Consider the following 20,819-nt stretch of genomic DNA (forward strand, 5'->3'; position numbering starts at 1 on the left):
CTATCTCAAATAGACTATACTGCAAATAGAAATTGCGTGTACAAAACTAGTTTACATCTAGCCCAGTATTTATGTGTCAGAAACATAAATACTAACTTATTATACAATTACAGCAGAGCTTTCTCAACACCCTGTCCCTACTTACGTAAGTCTAGTAATAGCAATTCCTGCTTCGATTACACGTAATACATACTTTACCGGCCGGGTTTGCATGGTAAATGCCTAAGTATTTACGACAGGCTAGCGTAACGTCTCGTGTGGAAATTAACTAACTAGATCTGAGCACTGATGCTTACTTTGTTGACATCTTGGAGTAGTTTTCACCGAGGAGGTTTACTTACTTTTTCTTGTGCGAACCTCCTTGGGCGAAAGGAGGTTTGGTAAAAAGTTATAATAGGTACCTATGGTTTTGTAGTCTTTGTAAATATGTATGTATGGTAGTTTTAAAAATGTCCTTGTTATTTTCAAGTACTTACATGGTCAGTAACCCCTTGAGAATTAAACGATAATAATTAAAAGGGACAAAAACTGTGTGAATATTTTATATTGTTAGGTTGGTTTATTATTTAGGTACTGCTGTTTTCAAAAGGTTTAATGCAAAAACTTAAAAAGGTATACAAATAAATTAAAATTCACGTAAGTGTGTAAAAAAAACAGTTTTTATTAAAAACGCAATAAATTATAAAATATTTTAACTAAACATTTACAATACAAAGTATAGAATCTAGGCTGACTCTACACTTGTACCTTTTATTAGTTCACCTTTATTGTTTCAGAAATCTGCAGTGGACACTACTTATAGTAACAATATGAATACTACTATAATTCCACTAACAAACCTGAATACACGAACAGGTATCATATTCCCGCACAACGTTAATTGCACAAAGGTAACACAAAACCTACTAGAACATGCAATTTGATAAGTTAAATTACACCTTACGTCCTAAATACATCTTTCGTTCAGGAAAATCAAGGTGAGTGGCTGAACGGCTCGCGCCTTTGCCGAAGGAAAATGTTGCTTGCATTCGTAAATCGAACGCGAAACGGAACGCACCGACCGGTTAAAAAACAATAAAGAGATTCGAATTTCGAAATAGTGTTTTGTTTTTTATTTTATCTGTGAGTAAAAATTTGTGGCGGGAAAATAAATTGGAAAATGACGATCTACAGTAAAATTGTTCAAATTATTTTAGTTAGTGTGTGATGTGGTTCGAGCAAGATAACAGGATTGAAGGTTTGTAATTATTTTCATAGCTATTTTTCATTTTCAGCGAAAACCCAATCCATTACCTAGATATTTTGTTAATTAATTCCTCCAACAAACATTACGGCGTGAGCAGCACTGGAAACCTCGCATATTTATGATATAAAAAATCATGATAATGCTATCCACAAAGAAATCTGGGCAAATAATATCGCAGTTTAAATATATTCTAATATTTATTAACATTAAGTAATTGTAAAAAATGTTATAAAAAACATAATTTTCACAGTGCGTCAAAATGGACCTGGATTCCTCAGCTCTTCTTTTAATCGAAATTATTTCGTATGAAAATCGTCTGCATGCTCGAACAAATAATTGCGATGTATCGATATGACTAGCAGCAAATATTAAAGTTAATTTTCAGCTGTAAAATTGGAGGCACTTTTCATAACATTTATAAATTAAGATTCTTAAAAGGGTGAGTTTCCTGAAAGCATACATTCTATGTAAGTATTATTGCCAGGTTGTTACAATGAAGATGCACGCACATTAGATGCAATAAATCCAAATATTAATTAAATACAGAAGAATATTTGTAGAAAAAAAATTGTGCATTATAAGAAAATGTTATAGTTGATTTGTGACTATGTAAAATATACGTAGATTTTAGATGTAGAAAATCTGAAAAAAGCTTGATGTTGTAGTATTGTATATGTAGTAGGTACATCCCAAGTTTTTTGTCAGTTTTTGAGAAACGTTATCATTATTTTGTAAGAAAATCGTGGGTGTTTTCAAAAGTCATGTGTCATACAGCAAAAAGCAAAACAAACAATACAACACCCTTTAAATTACTTAAAATATCAGTTTAGAGTAAAATAAAAGTATTAAGTATAAAATTAAACGTTATAAATTCTCCTCAGCATCGTGGTCACATTTAGAATAAATTTTAAATATGTAGGTAAGTATCTTCCAAATTATAAAAATCTTCCTAACCAAACAAAATGTTTAGTACCTTTAGGTATTATGTTATAACAAAATGTTTATTTTCCATTCACTTAATTAATATTTTAAGGTGACCTATTATTAATATTGAAATCATTTCCAAACGACCGTTTTAACCGCGACGGTTAGAGTAAAAAGATGCATTTATTTTTAGAAGAGGATCACCTTTCATGAGTTAAAAACTTTTATTTCGTTTACTCGTTTATTTAAAACTCTATAAATTAGTTCGGTCTATAAATAAAAAACAAGTTAGTTGACAGTTAAGTTATAATAATACTAACTGGGACCTCTTTCGATAATAGCTTTGTTTCTCTACCTTTAGCTAAAATATAGCTATAGCTACTAAATTGGTTCGTATAATACCATCCACCAACATTCTCGTGTTTTGTAGAGAAAAATATATTCCAATCTGTTCGTGCAATAAAAAGTTTAGAAGTTAAACATCTTGACGTCATCAAGGGTCTTTCCCAGCTCACAACAAACAACAACAGCCATTAGATAGATGATTCACAGATGAATAATTACAGAAGCTTTTTCTGAGTCTGGTTAAAGTACGACGTAGATTTAGATTTAGCTATTCCCCGCAGTTCCTCCTGCATCTGGAGTATACTACCTCCCTCAGCTAGAAAAAACTAACGATAGTCTTTGGGTAGTCGAAGAGAAAGACTATCTGTGTACCAAAAATTTTAATTAGTCACAGACACAGTTACTTTAGCATTTATTTAGGTAGGGCATTTGTGGACTAGAAACTTTTCAGTGTCCGATAACGTTTGTAGTAACGACTCTTTGGACTGGTGTGAACCTTTTACTGTTATACATATGGTAGCATTTGCTTGAACAATTAAAACCGATGTAACTCTAAAGAACTGATGGATGGATACATTTATGCAAAATGTTTAATTAACCTCCTCGACATTGTTGATTGCTGGCAGTCATTAGGTGTGGTATAACATCTGCATATGTAGGTACTGATTATTTTAATTTAACTGTGCTTTAATCTATGTTTATGTATGTGAAAAACCATACCATAATTGCCTTTGTAGGGAAGTCAACACGTCATTCTTATTGGCACAGTCACAAAAACAAAAGATGTGATATATGCATTATGGTCTCGGAGGAAGGAAAGATAGCGGAGATGCCATAAGAAAGGCAGGTCAGGCGCCTTCTTCTAGCTCAAAGCAACGTTTGGTAGGCGTGATCAGTTACTACAAGTATACAGAGACGTTCGGGTTCCTTGTCAAATCAAAACCAAACTGCCAAAGATTGGTCTTGATGTATTGGTGATTTTATTTTGAAAAACTTTCCTCGCTCTCGAACACCCTCATTTCGCACGCTACTTTTTATTCTGCATGATCTTAGTATAGGTACTTTGTATGTAATATATTAATACGATCATTTGTTGACGCTGGTCTTCTTTTTATGGTCGTAAACTATCTATTAATAGTCGTGGTGGCCTAGTGGGTAAAAGGACCAACCTCAAGTATGAGGGCGCGGGTTCGATCCCAGGTCAGGCAAGTACCAATGCAACTTTTCTAAGTTTGTATGTACTTTCTAAGTATATCTTAGACACCATTGGCTGTGTTTCGGATGGCACGTTAAACTGTAGGTCCCGGCTGTCATTGAACATCCTTGGCAGTCGTAACGGGTAGTCAGAAGCCAGTAAGTCTGACACCAGTCTAACCAAGGGGTATCGGGTTGCCCGGGTAACTGGGTTGAGGAGGTCAGATAGGCAGTCGCTTCTTGTAAAGCACTGGTACTCAGCTGAATCCGGTTAGACTGGAAGCCGACCCCAACATGATTGGGAAAAGGCTCGGAGGATGAAACTATCTATTAATATACCTAAGCTTGCGCGTGCGAGTGCGTTTTGCGTAGTATTCTTAACAAAGCTATTAGTGATATTCCATGCCTATTAAAAAAATGTGACTAACTTAATAAATAATGCATTGACGGTGTGGTTTTCCCATGAATCCCCAATGGAGTAACAAATATTTTTAGTTTATGTGTATAGGCAAACTCATTCTAGTAATTTCAATCTTTAAATAAATATTATGCAATATTTGATATTCAAAATTAAATGTAGGTATCTAGTTAAACCACCGTTCTAGCTAGTATTATGCATTTTAGATAAACTTAAAATCATGCGTGGGTATGCACTCCAAGTAACATGTTCTTTGTGAGGATATCACATGTCATAAGTACATGTTTACACATATCCTTGCAAATAATATAAATGGACCAGTTACTTTATCTAAACTTTCTGTATCTAAACTTCAATATACATATTTAATTTTTTTTTAATTGTTCCCGCATTTCCCTCGTGTATTTTCCGTGATAGGAGCATCAATCGCTTGGAAATTAAAATATGTAACAAAATAACTATTCTTATACCATAACAAATGTGTTACGAAATTATATAAATCGATACCAACATGGCTAACAATAGATCCTAGTCATTCTAATGAGCTAAAGCAACAAAAACACAGATAGCCTAAGACAGAGCTACATCCTTTAACATTCATGTACACTAGATAACAGAGTCAACTTAGAGTTCCTATTTGCTAAAGGGACGGTAAAATCGCCAATTCTAAACGTTGTTCACCTTGTGCAAACCCCATACTTAGATACTACGGATGTTTGGCACTTGATATATTCCACTTCCTTGCGGTTTTACTTATAACTTGCTAAGTTACCAAATATACATTGAATATGACGCATATTACATACCTACCTACAAAATGCTTACGCTCAGAACTTCCTGTAAGAAAAGGTTTCTTACAAAAATTCATGAATATATTTATGTTTTTGCAATGACACATTACATTGATATATGTAATCGCTTATTAGAAGGCACGTATTTAACAAATAATGTTGTATTGTATTTAGTTACATAAGTGTACATGACAATAGCAACAGCTACATATTTCATTATTAATATTTTCAAGGAAAATGTCATACCTAAGTACCGCCTTGACATCGGCTTTGGGATCAATACTTATTAAACAGTCTTACAATGAAACTGTAGCTACAGTATATTATAGCTACCTACTTCTATTGTTTTTGTAAAATATAGCAACAAGGATTCGTCTAATATCTACTGCCCGGTGACATTTTCGAGCACTGAAACTAAGAATGCATGTAGGATGCATGTAGGAAATGCAGTTTTAATATATTAATTTATGTAAATCTGTTAAGTTCTGTTGCTAGTGAAACAATATCCTAATTGACATGTACATGTCAAGGCTGGTATCTCATATACTAATTAAATCAGTGTTAGTTATTACCAGTGCATATAAGGTCGGCAACTGTCTCGTTTCATTTTTACTTCCTACAACTTTAAAAATGTAAATATTTACATTTCTACATACTACTCTGAAAGACAAATCTATCTTCCGCATAGAGATATTTTCGCTTTTAGTTATTCCAACTCTTTTGTTTATCAAACTTAGAAGTTATTTATAGATCAGGTTTTAAATAGATACGTTTTATGGGAGATTACGTGTAAACATCTTTAAGGTGGAAAATTACCCATAGCTACGCATTTACTACCTACAAAGTTTAAATTTAAATTCTTTATTTACCTTAAACCAGTTTAGGTGACCCTTTAACTATTTTCTCATGATAAGAATAAGAATACATCTACATAAGTAATTATGTTTATATTTAAAAACATTGACCTCATTTCATTTGTACTTCCCTGACCAAAATACATCGTACTTATTAAGCGTTTTCAGGGAGTTTTCCCATTCATACAATTATAGAGGAAGGAATTGTCCTCACATAATCCTAGACAACTAAGAATCAGTGCTATACTATACCTATTAGTTTTGTTGGAGAACTTTTATGAGTATTTTTTTTCCTAATAGGCACGTCAACGTTCAACGTTTATTTCTCATACCACCTACATCGGAACTGCATTTAAACCTGCGCTACAAACTATTTGACAAAATAAACCAAACTCGCCAAATTAACAGGAAAAACCAATTAACATCCACGAATAGCGAATTTATGTGCATAACTAGCCACCTTATTAGGCGCACGTGCATTGGGCTCTCACTTTTCAAGGCAAAGGGTTCATTAACCGTACGAACTCGCATTAAACTATAATTAAACACGCTTCTTACAAACTGATGCTATTTATTATATTTGGACAGGTAAATTAATTCATATTTGTTTAGAATTTTGTGTGGGTCACGGCCGAAACCTGTAGCTTGGAACGTGTGTGTGACAAGATATATACAATGTAGTGTAGGAAACTAGATTTCACTTGCTTGCAACGTTCACGTCCGAAGAAAACTAGGTACGTATCCTGCAAAAGAGTGTGTCTTACATAAAATAAATAAACCTATTAACTCTATCTATCATGACAATCGGTTTTGGCATTTTAGCATGAAAGAGTAACAAACCAATTTCCGCATTTTTATCTAATGTTAAAGAAGTTAGGATTCAAATAAAAAATAATTTCTAGGAGTAGTAATTGACGAACATCTAGACTGGAAAGCACAGGTAGACACTGTGTGCAACAAAATAAATAAGTTTGTGTACGCTTTGAGACAAATAAAAAAAGTGACTAATATAAAAACAGCTGTGATGACATATCGCGCATATGTTGAGTCCTCACTACGTTATGGACTTATTATATGGGGAAATAGTACTGACTGTAAAAGAGCATTTGTTGCACAAAAGAAATGTCTAAGAGCCATATACGAGATTCCATCGGACGAATCATGTCAACCTATTTTTAAGGAACTTGGTTTGCTACCGTTACCATCATTGTATATATATGAAGCATGTATGTTTGTTCGAAAGCACATAGTATTATTTAAAACAGCAGAAGAACTATTTACAAATTCTCGAAGTCGACGTGACCAACACAGGCTTGTGCTGGAAGAGCTATCTAGATCGGCAAAATTTCAAAAAAATTCTTTGGCTATGTGTATACGATTATATAATAAGTTACCAAATATGTTCAAAACATTAAATGATAAATTATTTAAATCGCAATTATATAAATGGCTCAATAATAATAATTATTATAATATTAAGGACTTTTTAAAATGATTATTATTTGTATTTTAATATTATCTTTATTGCTTGTGAATTATTTTGCACGCTTTAGTTTTAAGCAAAACATGATTGATCTATATGTATATTTTTGATAACACCTTTTTATACCATGTTTTAAGCAAATAAACATATCTTATCTTATCTTACATTTAGGTTAATGACAATGCAAACTCAAACTAATGAATTTTCATTTTGAAAATGCTCTTGAAAAAAATGTATTTACCAAACTTATGCAAACAAAAAATCTTCATAAATTAGATGAAGAGCTATTTAGTGAAAACGCCTAAAACAAAACGCTTAAACATAACTTGTTATTATTTTTCTGTTACAGCAATCCGGTTTTTTATAGATTTGCATTAGAATGACGTATACCCAGCATGATATGATAGACAACAGATCAAGGTCCGTTGGGTTTTTGCAAGTTTTGGTTTAGAGGAAATAATAACGGAGTCCAAAGTCCTCGGGTAATAAACTCGATGGTCAAAGTATCTGGTGCGATATATTTATATCGATATTGACTAATAGTTATTAAAAAAAAAAACTGGAAGTTCCACAAATAGATTTGGGTTTTTTTGTACGAGGAAGATAACATCTATTTGCGTGTGCGTTATCGGTTTTTTTTTCTATCAATACACGTGTTTTCATTAACTACATAAAAGAGAGTAAACATTTTTTGTTTGTTTGCACGTACTCTAGAGGCTCCGAAACTACACTGAATAGATTTGTAAAAATCTTTAACTTTTGTGAAGCTTAACATAGGCTACATTTTATCCGGGTACCGGAGGAAGTTCCCTGGGACGCGAATGAAACCGCGGGAAAACAGCTACTTTCATATTTTTATAGTGCATGTGCAGCTATAAAATACGACTTTTCCAAAAATAAACGGGTAGCGTCAAATTGAAACGTCATTAACTCCCACATCTCGAAATTGTTTGTTTTCCAATGATTCATAATTTATGACATCTGCATTTTTTACGGCTACTTCTGGTAATAAATAAATTGGACTCACAAATACATGTGCATATATTTTTAACAGTTAAGTGTGATCTACAAACTTACAATAAGACCTGTTACTTACAATGAAAGTTTCACAAAAGGTAAATGCCTCGTTGTAATTGAGCTGGCTTGGTAGAACATTTTATCGTTTCGATCTGCCATTAGTGTAGCTAAGCTTTATAATAGGGACCTTTAATACTGAGAATTGCAACCCTGCCTTGCAAGGTGCCCTTTCTGATATTTATCATAGACTTCGAACACCAATTATAGAAACTAGAATATTTATTCTAAAATTCTATAATAAAGTTTATCTAACCACAAAATTTAATTTATATGTATGTTTACGGGATTTAAAGGTCATCGAAGTAGACTTTGCATCTATCACGGAAGATTTTTTCATATGCTTTTGTTTTATTTTATTGATGAGCAAAGGTTGATTATAGAAAAAAAAACGGTTTTATGTTATTTTCAGAATTCCAATTTCCTTTTAAAGTATTCTATTTTGACATGGTAAAATTTTGCTGAAGTGATTCATGAAAAAGATATACAGCTTTCATGTCATTTGATATTACGCGGAAACGAAATAATTTCGTACGTTCACCTTTGTATTACTTTATAACTCTTACACTCGCGTTATCATATTGCTGTCACGGTCGCAGGATGGCAGAGGTTTACCGGAGGTCAACGAACGAAAGTATTTCGTTCCGCACGTGTTGTAAAACGTGCTAAACATAGCTAAAGTACTCTAGTTTCAATGTCAAAACCCTTTTGTAATGCAGCAGAAAATTGCCTAATAATCATAAGTAGTGAGTATGTAGTTTATAAATGTGTAACTCTTCCATTACAGTCACGCAGATCATTTAAAAAATCTCGGTCGTTCCAAAATGAGCCCATTATGATTTTCCACTTTTGTGACATTTACGTGTTTAAGTTGCTTATAGGAATAGTTGATTATAAGGAATAAAAATACATTCTTATTTTTATACGCTTTTAAAAAATAAAATATTAATGTCAATGATTTTTATTCGATGATGAGTTATTTACAAGGTTATAATAAAATAAAAAGAAAAAGTTAAACAATAGAAGCCTTGGAAAAATTTTAACTGGAAAAAATGTACTTAATATTTCACAAGTTACACTTTATGTTGTAGTTTAAAAAAACTCGATGGCCCCCAGATAAATAATGGTGAAACTGTTGTACAACGTCGAAATGTTTTAACAAGCCTAAAAGATAATGCTTTTTATTGTTTGTTTGTCTACGCCTTTTGTCCACTTACTTAACTACAAAATTATAAGTTTTTTTTTGTGTTTCTATCGATCTGTGTCAAAAATTACCCATAATTTCTGGGCCAGCTAGATTTTCAATCAGGACTCAAATCAAAGAAAAAGTTCAAAGTCAGCAAACATACTTTGTAATACAATTTAATTTCTTTAATCTTTTTTAAAATCACCCTCAATCTAACTATAGCAAACAATGCTCGTAGATTATACAAATTAAAAAGGTATACAAAGTTAGCCAATCCAAAGGAAAAAGAGCGGAACAGACAAGCATTGTCTCCATGCATGTAATGTGTGTTTGCTCGTTTCCTTGAATTAAAATAATCGCAGAACAGTATGGAAATGTCGTATACCATGGGAAACCACCATTATCATGACAACAATGGATGAGAATTACCAGTATTGTCCATTCAAAGAGTTTTTATTAAATATTACGAACTGTCGTTGGTTTTTATCGATACTCGGAAAATTACTTTAGCTACTATGCTAATTTAGAAGTTCAAAATAAGAGGTAAATAAATATTCTTCAATTGACTATTCTAATTTTATGTCCATTGTATTCATCCAAAAAACTACATTCAGTTTTCAATGTGCCTGATCATTAGACAGATGATGACTATGTTAAAATATTTAAAAACCAACACTATTAAAAATAAAATTACATCATCAATCACAACTTAAGAAATGCATTCTACAAATTGCATGAACAAAAACTAAGTAGAACCTTTTTAAAAATAAGTTAAATTTCACAATATATCCTAATACAGCAATGGTTGCGATGAACGCAGATTTTTTTGCGCTCCGACGCAATCTACTTTTAGGGATCTTTTTAATTTTATTTTTACGCCTTTTGTAAGGCTGTGTAGCAACAGTTGCAATCTCTCGACAAACTATTTACAAGTAACTCCATTCTTTGTTGTTATTATTTTTTGTAGCGTCGGGACTTATTACTCTTGCAAGGTATGTGTTAATAGCTTTTAAAAAAGTAATGAAGTGCTGTCGATGTCTTTCAATTATTATAATAACAGTTTTAGTGTGCGGCAGACACGATATGATCATGATTAACTTAGTACGTACAGTGTAGCTACACAATAAAATCACTGAGTGCATTATAAAACTCTTGATATTTTTGTTTCTACCAACTTCAGTCATTCCAGTTTGAAATAATGATTTAGAATTACCTAAGTAGCTTAATGGCGTCAAATCTGCATATGAAAACGAATGCAACACCACAATTTATCACGAAATATTTTACTCATTATATTTTTATTATTTTCCACATATTTCATCAGACAGTGCAATTACATATGATACAGATGAAGCGGTCGGTTTGTTCGGACAATCTAATGCCCTTAAGAATACCTGCATACTGCAAACTTTTTGTCGGCCGATAGTTAGCTTTTACTCCTTAATTGGTATGAAGATGAATGGAAGTATGCTCATCACAAAGACCAGATATTTTGCCGGTGTCAGACCGCCGAAAAACTTTGATTGGAATCAAGATATTCTATAGATAAATTAAAAATTGCTAACCACCTGGGCAACTCTTAGCCAACTGTTTAGTTTGTAGTGTGCGGGAACTATAACAAATCGCTCATAGTGCACTGATGTAATAATGCTACATTATTTTGTCCAGAAGTGAATGGCACTTTGTGTAAACACACTTAGGTAGTAGCCGAATAAATAATTTGCAACCTGCTGTAGATATTATTATAATTATAAAAAGTAATTAAATGCCACTCTCTTTGATAATGTATCTCTGACCAACCTAATTGTTATTATATTGTAATTGTTATTATATTGAACAGTAGACTGATTGTCAGAATTTCTGGCTTCTGACTACCCGTAACGACAGCCGGGACCCCACTTTTCGAAACACAAAGGAACTCGTCATGACTAAGATGGTCAGTTAGTTATCTAGACCGCGCTAGACATTGCTTAGCCTTAACATTTTACTAATCTAAATAAAATCATGCTTATATTATATTGTTGCTATGTTATAATGTATTAATTATTCACAATAACAATGCATTTAGCTAGGATATCTATGTTAATTATACATGATATAGCTTTTTTATTAAAAAGGTCAGTAAAATGCAGACTGCATTGTCTGCATCGTAAAGAAGCTATTAAGCTTTCTTTTATTTAAATAACTATCAACAAAATAAGATTCTATCAAAGAATTAACTATTTAAACATCTCAAACGAAATTATATGTATTTATGCACTTAACAAAAAATATCGTCCGAAATGAGAACTTCCTCCTTTTTTCGAGAAAACAGCTGAAAACGATGCAAAGGGTCATTTACAATGAAATATTCCTTCTCCTTTTTGTGCAGTCGGTTTGAAATATTAAAACGTACTAAAAGATAAGACTTAAATAATGTGTGTGAACTTTAAGTTCCACCGACAGGTTCCAAAGTGTGAAGGTAGGGTTAGATTTTATACGGTCTCAGTTATCTTTGAAGGTAATCCTTGCGATACCAGTTACTGGCTAACCGGTACCACTAACTGCTACTAACTAAACCTTGATCTACTTGAAAACCACTAAACGTTCAAAATAAATAACAAATACACACTTTTTAACAAAATTAAAAATAAACGTAAAATTATAGTAAAGTGCTCTCAATTTAAGTTAAAGTATATCTTCATGTTTAAAACATATACATACATATTCAAAATAGTTTGAGGTCAGGAAATAAATAGATTATAATTATTTACAGGTAGATATACCTATACTGTCAATTCTAAGAGTTATAATAGTGCACTTTACATAAGTATGTCATCCTGATTCTTGTGACAAAATTGTTCCGAAACAAATATACTACACATACAGTAAAACACGTAATGTATGTATAATACAAAAGCAAATAAATTCGGGGTCAAACTACCTTGAATATTCAATGTCAAAAATGTATCGTCAAATATTGCAAGATAAAGTCAAGACAATATATAAATATTGGTCGTTCCACTCATTTGCAGTAATACCACGTCACTTTAAAATGCACAAAATATTAAATTATGTATTACAAGGTCAAAGGTCAACACACTTTTCATTTCCGAGATTTGACTTCTCAAAATTTTATTTTGACAGAAATATGCATTTATTAACGTTAATTATTATAAAGACGTATTATCTAAAATTAACTTAATTAAATGAATGATAATAATTTAAATAATGCATCAAAAATTCCTCCTTATTGCCGTCCACCAGGAGCATACCCAAGCAAGAGCCTGAATTGTAGCGATTAATGCTTATTTTTTGTCGAAATTAAAAACCAGCTCTGAAAGTTTTGTAAAAATACTTCACAAAAATGCATTTTCGTCGAAAAGACATCAACGCGCGTTGTGTATAATTATAATTTGTATTAGCTGAACTAAATAAACGTATTTTTAGATTGTTATTATTTTCATTAAGATAAGATTTTAGTTTAAATTAGTTTAATTTTAAATACAGCGTTTAGATAAATACTGTAAATAGCACGTATTACTTCTTTAATGGACAAAACCTTATCTTTTATGAACACTAAATTCACCTCAAAATGGGCAATGACATGATATTTAGACTTGATAAAATCACTTTTTTATTCAGGCATATTTTTATGATAACAGATACATATCTACGTAAAGCGAATACTAGAGTACTACATATGAGGTCATTATAATTTAAACAAGGTCACATGAAACGTGAGACATTTGATGACAATGATAAACTCAAAACTACATAAATAACTTCACGTGTATGAGTTATATTATCATTATTACCACTTATGTTACTTAACTGTTATTTTGCAAACAATATTCTAAACTAGTTTTTTTATCCAGTAGGTTAATCTAGTTTTTTCCTAGATTTCTTAAATGATATAGAGGTACACAGATGTAAGTCGTAACTAAAATAGCTAATTAGAGAACATAGCTTAGATTTTTATATTACAAAAGCATTGCATTTTATCTACAATTTCAAACTAACTATAAATAAGGAAAATAATAAATAATAATTTTACTGCAATTTTACATCTCATTGGCTACTGTAGTTAGGCTAAGGACGAAGCAGTAATTATAGGTAATCAACCGATTACGCGCTGACAATTGTTTAAGTACTCTACTACTATCTACTTGTACAGGAAAGACAAAACTAAAGGCTGCATTATTTACAATAAAGGAACTGAAATTACTCCAAAAAGTGTTTCAATGTTTAAAAAAACATATAAGGGTAATTGCATTCTACACAATTTTCTTCTATTTATGTATAACTAAATTAAATATTATACATATCCATACACAAAAATATTTTTATTAAAAAGTCACCATTAGCGCTTTCGTGCCAATCAAATTCGTGCGAATTTACTACTAACCCAATTAAATTATAGCTCTTCTAACAAAGTGTAACAAATAGAGTAAAAACGTACCTATAATAAATTAGAATGAAACTAAGTGTTAATGAACACTTCAAGATCTAGATTAGATATAACGTTCCAGTCATTAACAAAGCACACAAAGTATTTGCAATCCTAAAAAGAAAAAAAAAATAACAAAAGGAGGCGAGCTATCATATAAGAATGTTTTTAGTTTTGAAATTTGACTACAGCAATAAAATTTAGTATTTTAAAGTATATAATAAAGTTAACATTTTGTATTTCGAAATGATTGCCATCTCAATGGTTTTCTTGAATAACTGTGAGATTGTGATTACATGTCTATTTTTCATACTTAAATAAACATGAGCGTTGAGCGCATTATAGCTGCCTACACTAAGTTGTGTTGCCAAATATAAACTATCTACTTATGTAAATATTTAAAGTGCGTATTATTGGTATTTACAGAAATACAAGCACTTGAGAAATATTCACAATGTATATAAAATATGTCCTATAAATGCCATCAAGTTGCATAATACAAAAAAGGCAATTTCTGTCAACCAAATAGACTAAGTACACAAAGAAGTAAATAATGTATTATTCTTCGAATAATCTACTAATTACAAGAACTAACTTTTTAATATACATATGTCTGCATTCAAAAATATGCCAATAAGACAAATCCAACTCTATCTTAATTTTGATAATGAGCAGATTATTCCAAGGCCGTTGTTATTAACTGCATTTTATTTTAAATTCATTCAGTTATTAATTCAAGATGCTTCCACCAACTTGCCTAATTTGCCTTCTTTACTTATAATATACTTAATTCAAGTGAAAGTTTGACCTATGCATGTAAAAATATAATGTTGTAAATTAATGTGAACCTACCTGCTAATGCCACGAGCTTCATAAATCATAATTGCATCACTGAATTATAGGCAGTCAAAACCACAATAAATAAAGGTAGTACAGTAGACTGCACATCAGTGGTAACTGTCATGCACCTTAACTCAATAGTAATAAGTACGATTTTCCTATAAAACTGTTACCACTGACCTGAGGTTGACTGTACCAGTCTACATCTAAGCTAACACGTTCCGTATTTTCTCGGGGAACTTTATATTATGAATTAATTATGAATTATAGTTACTGCTGTCATCTTTTATCTGAAGATTTATAGCCATTGTGCATCCTAGTTTCTCTTTATTTATTGGTTAGTCAAAGGACTTTCATATTTCTATTACAATTTCGAGCTTGCTCATTGGGAAAATATTTATTGCCACTTTAATTTCAATGTAAATGAAAGCGGTGAGAAGTTTTCGGCTGTCATGAATCACTTTGGGAAAAAATTGTGGATTTATTTTATTTAAAAGACAGCCAACCAGGATTTTTACATACACGTTACTTTAAGGAAAATATACAAACAGGACGTAAATTGTTAGCCAGCTCGAATGGTATGATACAGTTTTTTTTTGTAGTGCGTTATCTCACGTCTCACTGTCAGATCTTCACGTACAAGTTACCTATATTGTCCATAAGTAGACACAAGCCATTTTTTGTCCCTTGTTCATCCTTGAAAAAATAGGTATTTGCTTGACAAGATACCACGGCCACAAAACTTTTTGTCATGACTCAAAAAAAAACCTCAATTTTCTCAAAAAATACCAAGGTAACGTAATGACACTTATTACCGAATCCACGTAAACACAAGGAAATGATATGTACATATTTAAAAAACAAACATGCTATCAAAAGCGGTGTTATGCAACAAGACATGCCCGCGGTTGACTCACGGCCGTACTATTGAACTTGGGTTACGTTAACCTGGTCCCTGAACAATCAAGTTTATGTTACATCTATCTATTTATAGACTGGTTTAATTACGAAATGGTTGACAATGACCGATTCATTGATTAATGTTTAGAGTTCATTTAATTAGGTAATTTAAATATTTGAGAATAATGTGGAATGATGTCACTTTATGTAATTCAACAGATTTCAACGCATAATTAACTTCCCCGATTTCCTAAAAAAACAATCGACATTTAATGTTGGTTCGACAAACCTCTAAATAAGTTTTCATCTGTTCCAAATGATAGTGCGTGATATAAGTAGATATACAATTATTTTCGGTACCTATTGCTACTTACAGTAGTTGCAGTTATCCCAGGAGACCACATTATTTCATAGCTTAATCAAAAAGGTTTCTATTTATGTTAGAAAAAAAAAACTGAAACCTGCGAGCTGTTACTATCGTACAAACCATTGGCTTCGATTATTTTTAAATTCAATTTTACCATTATTTTCAGAGGACATGTCAGAAGCAGTGGAGGGTGGAGCAACTCTAGCTTGGCGGTTACTGGCCACGCTGGAGGGAGGCTCCTTGCTTCTGGCTTCCTCGGCACTCTTGGCTTACACCGTGAGGAAGAAGATTGCGGGACAGCATCGGCCAGGGAGGAATATACGGCGGGTGCTGGTAAGAAGAATTGGATCATATCATATCGTTCATTGCATTCAATAATGTACATTAGGTGGAAAATATAAAATCATGATGACTTAGACACCTTCCGTGCCTCCAAAATTCTACAACACTATTGTCTGACAAACTGTCAGTAGTAACAAATTTGGTAAATTACATAAATTGGATAAGTACTACTTCCTCTTCAGAAAATGACTGTCTTTAATACGAAGGAAGCCCTATTCTATTCTTGTCAGGTATCTTATAACAACGTACGACGTCTTTAAAGCAAAAACATGGTTTCTTTGAAGTAATTATCTGGCATGAAACTCAGTAGTGAACTCGACATAATTACGATGTCTTGTAAGCGATTACATCCTGTCGTTATTATTGTTTACGAGAACTCACGACTTTATTGTTTATTGTTTGTGGCTCTTTGTAAGGTATAAAACATTCCAGAAAAACTACATAAATATACGTACAATACTGACATATTTGGTCCATAAGCCGACCCCAACATGATTGGGAAAAGGCTCGGAGGATGATGATGATGACTGACATATTTGGTCCTAAATTCGTGGGTTGCTGGGATTCCCAAAAAGGCACCAATAACAAGATAATTTCAGAGATCAAACATCTGAGATAAAACTAACTAATGTCTAGTAGTAAACCAGCATTTAGAAGTAATTTAAGATACAAATTGTAATTATAAGTTTATCAAAAACATGATCACCGCAAATTGCATTTAGCGGTTTTTACAACACAGAATTATTACAGGTAACAAACACGACTAACACATTAGGAAGAGAGCTGAAAAGGCGACTAGAGGAGCGGGGATGTGTGGTGGACACAGTGACTCACACGAGAAGAGGGAGCAACGAAACGGCAAGTTTATCGAGCAATGGGTCGGCAAGTTCATCAAGCAATGGGACAGCAAGCCTACCTAACAATGAAGCAAGCATTTTGACTGAAATAAATGACGTCAGAACACCCAAAGTCGATGCAATTGTAGTAATAGGTGCAGAGCCTAAGGCCGACGGCCTAGACGGGATGGCGAGACTGGTCAATGAAGATGTCTACAATAACTTAAAGGTAATTATATAATTAGAGCATTTATCGTGTAATAGGTTGCCCGGGTATCAGGGTTGAGGAGGCCAGATAGACAGTCGCTCCTTGTAAAAAACTGGTACTCAGTTTTAGACTGGAAGCCGACCCCAACATACATAGTAGGGAAAAGGCTTGGGAGATGATGAGAGCATTTAACGTGCCTGTCTGTGATATCGTAGCTCTAAAATGGATGAACCGGTTTTCGTCTACTCTTTCTTGTGTTATTGATAAATATCTATCCCGATATCTCTTAGCGATGTTTGATGAAAATCGACAGTTTTAAAGTTATAATCTGTTCTGTCAATAAGTTAGCGTCTGGTATGATTGTTAACTTTGTACATAGCTTTTTGCGATGAGGGTTTTTATTGCATTTTTAATTACACGTAAAATCATTAAAATAATACATTATGTAAGTACCTTAGTCATTAGAATGGAAGGGAGAATTATGTCGAGGTTTTGTAGCATAATGAGGGTCACAATGTTAATGGCCATAATATTTAGTACTTCATTGAGTAAACAAATAAAGTTGGTAAACTACTTGAGGTCGCTGCGGCTAATTTAAACTTCGTGAGCGCGATGTTGACCACTGTGCATTATTTAAATTAGTGTTGTGTGTGGTCTTTACATTTACATTATCTACAATTTTTCAAAAGCCACCAGTCACCTTCTGGAATCTCGTTGTAAAGTCCTTACCTATTTATCATTCGCGCTAATAATACCTACCTCAAAGTATTTTTTGTCTTTTGCATTGAAAAGTTTTTCGACCATACCTTTATCAAAAAACTGCACCCTTTTACAATTTTCAATTCAGTTGATATACCGACCTTCATTTACCTACCCCTTAGAGTAAGTGAAAATTCCTCACAAATAGCTTGTTTTTCAGACATATTATTTCATCTTTTCAGCTTCCAAAATATCAAAACCATAATATCTCTTAATTTTTAATTTCAGTTGCTGGAATCTCAGTCGCACCGCGTCCGCGGCGGCGGCTGCATCGCGTGGGCCTGCGCGGGCGACGCAGGCTCGGCGGGCGGTGCCTTCAGCGACGCGGGTGCAGCCTTCGATACTGTGCTGCACGCCAGTCTGCAGCATGTCGCTAAAGTGTAACTGTCGAGCATATAGTATTTTATCTATAATAGTCTATACTTCTTCCTATGTAATATAATAAAAATATTTTATGTTCTTCGTTATTTGGTTTCCCTACATACTCGATTATGTGGACCTACAAGGGTCTCCCCTTATAAAATCCCTTGTGTATGTCTTACCTTATGCACTATCACAATCTACTTCATCTCATATCTACATGTACACCCCCTCCTAAAAACTCGCTTATGTACATCCTTGTATATTCCTCCTATTTACTCTAGTATGTTTTTCCCTGTGGACTCCCTTGTCACTTGCCCTATATACTTACATACTTTCTTTGTACTCATTACGTGCTTCCTTATGTATTATCCCTATGTGCTCTTTCTTCTAACTGAATTTTCAGCCATATCTGGGGCTCGATTCCCCTAAGTTAATAATGTCAAAATCGAATTGCAATATGATCGTAATAGCAGTTTTAACCATTCTGCTACTAATAAAAGACCAATCGTATTCGATTGACATTTGATTGGTGTGCGATTGGTCTGCTAATTTGGTGATTTTGGTATATACGGTAGTTTGCTCTATAATCATATTGAAATAGTTGTAGCGCGGACCTTGTCTATTGCCCCTCCGCGCCCCTCTAGGTTAAGACGCGCGCCGGCTCGCTACCGAAATTAAAAGTGGAACAGCCGCGCAGCTTTTGCGGCGCGCGCGGAGAGCCGACAGTGCACGACAAAGAGTAAAATAATACTATGGAAAGTGCACGACTAACCGCGAAGCACGACGCATGCGCTCCGTTGTTGACGGACGCCCGCGTCGGTCGCTCGCGTGCCGGTGTTTAAGCTCCCTAGTATTAAATAGTTTATATTGTGTTTTGTGTGTACGGATTATACGTTTATTTTACCACCAATCTTTTTTCAATAAAACTCGGAACGAAGCCCAACTATATAGTTAATCATTTGCAGACAAAATGATTCATTATTGAATGACAGAAAAGGATAAAAACGTTTATTTCAAAGAATGCCACATACGTTTCAATCATAATCGAGTCGGGATTGGATCGCAGTCGAACGTGAATCGTATGTTGCTTAAGTAAAATTAGGAGAATCGGGCCCCAGATGTGCCTATCTTATTTTTTTTTAAAAGACTAGATCCACCCCTATTATAAACAATGCCTTGTTGTTTCAGTTGTCACTGTGAACCTATTTGGGTAGGTCGGTGTGAGGGAGTGGAGCAGACGGCACAGCGCGTGGTCTCCGCGCTCCTATCCAGTCAAGATTCTACACAAACCTCTAGGTTTTCTGTCAGGTAACCAGTTCTCATGGTTTATAATATTTTTAGTGTGATACCCACCATTTTGATCGGCTGGGAAATCAACAATTTAGCTCCCACTGTGAGTGCAGCGTGACTCACGTGAAGGAATGTCAGGCTATTACAGACTAAAAGCTACCATGTTCCGTATCCCTTTGTGTGCCAGGCCCGTGGTTACTCGCGTAAACAATCTAGAAGCCCCGGCCAGGGGTGTAAGGTTGGCATATTGAGTCATCATTATGAATACATAGAATAGAAGAGTGGTTGTTTTTGGGATGGAAAAAAATAGGCTTAAAGCACTTTAGTGGACAATGACATTGTCATTGTTCATAATTCAACATTTAGAAAACTGTACTTTTTCACGTTTTCAGACCAAATATGTGCACCTATTCTTACAGTTTTTTTTTTTTTATATTTAATAAGTCCCTCTTTTATGTTCCAGAAATGCTGCTCACAGAGTAGGGGAATACCTGTGCAGGTGGTTGAAAATAGTGACGTGAAACTACTACCTCTTCACATTGTACAACGTGATGGCCTATTTGTATAGCTTTAAGTTTAATATTGGATTTCGATAAAATTATGTATAATAAAACGTTTGTAAATAATGTTGTTTTATTTATTTATGACTGAAGGAGTATCTTGCAATCATTATAGCGGATGGGCCTACAAAGTAGAGGCATAATTATGTTAAAATGTAGAACAAATCGGATGTCTACAGTAGCGAGTTGTAAGCGAATCAATTTACTGGTTTCACCAGAAAATTACAGTTCACGTTCCCAAATTGCTGCACATTGCTAGGTTTATTTGAGAGAAATTAATTAAATAACAATTTTGATGCTAAAAGCATTGGTCCAACTAGAACTGCTATGAATATAAAGCTTTTCTACGAGTAAAGTCTGCCATTTATCACGCTGTGATGCGGGAGCATTGAATAGTGTAAGGGGCAGTC

At 33.4% G+C, this 20,819-nt stretch overlaps 1 protein-coding gene across 1 annotated transcript; it reads left to right on the forward strand.

Moving 5' to 3' along the window:
* The first annotated feature begins 962 nt into the window (after positions 1-962).
* LOC110372950 (uncharacterized) lies at positions 963-20,475 on the forward strand. The gene is made up of 6 exons (XM_064043465.1): positions 963-1,237; positions 16,218-16,384; positions 17,144-17,458; positions 18,425-18,576; positions 19,748-19,867; positions 20,313-20,475. Exons 1-6 carry the CDS (start codon positions 1,207-1,209, stop codon positions 20,368-20,370), a joined length of 843 nt encoding a protein of 280 aa, XP_063899535.1. The 5' UTR covers positions 963-1,206; the 3' UTR covers positions 20,371-20,475.
* Positions 20,476-20,819: the final 344 nt, after the last annotated feature.

The sequence above is a fragment of the Helicoverpa armigera genome, chromosome 3 (genome assembly GCF_030705265.1).
Source record: "Helicoverpa armigera isolate CAAS_96S chromosome 3, ASM3070526v1, whole genome shotgun sequence".
Taxonomy (NCBI): Eukaryota; Metazoa; Arthropoda; class Insecta; order Lepidoptera; family Noctuidae; genus Helicoverpa; species Helicoverpa armigera.

Bases quoted from the DNA above. Each gene is read 5' to 3' on its own strand.
- LOC110372950 (XM_064043465.1), top strand. From the start codon at position 1,207: ATGTGGTTCGAGCAAGATAACAGGATTGAAG. The intron at 1,238-16,217 runs GTTTGTAATTAT...CATTATTTTCAG, and splicing joins GCAAGATAACAGGATTGAAG to AGGACATGTCAGAAGCAGTG. The intron at 18,577-19,747 runs GTAACTGTCGAG...TTGTTGTTTCAG, and splicing joins CTGCAGCATGTCGCTAAAGT to TTGTCACTGTGAACCTATTT.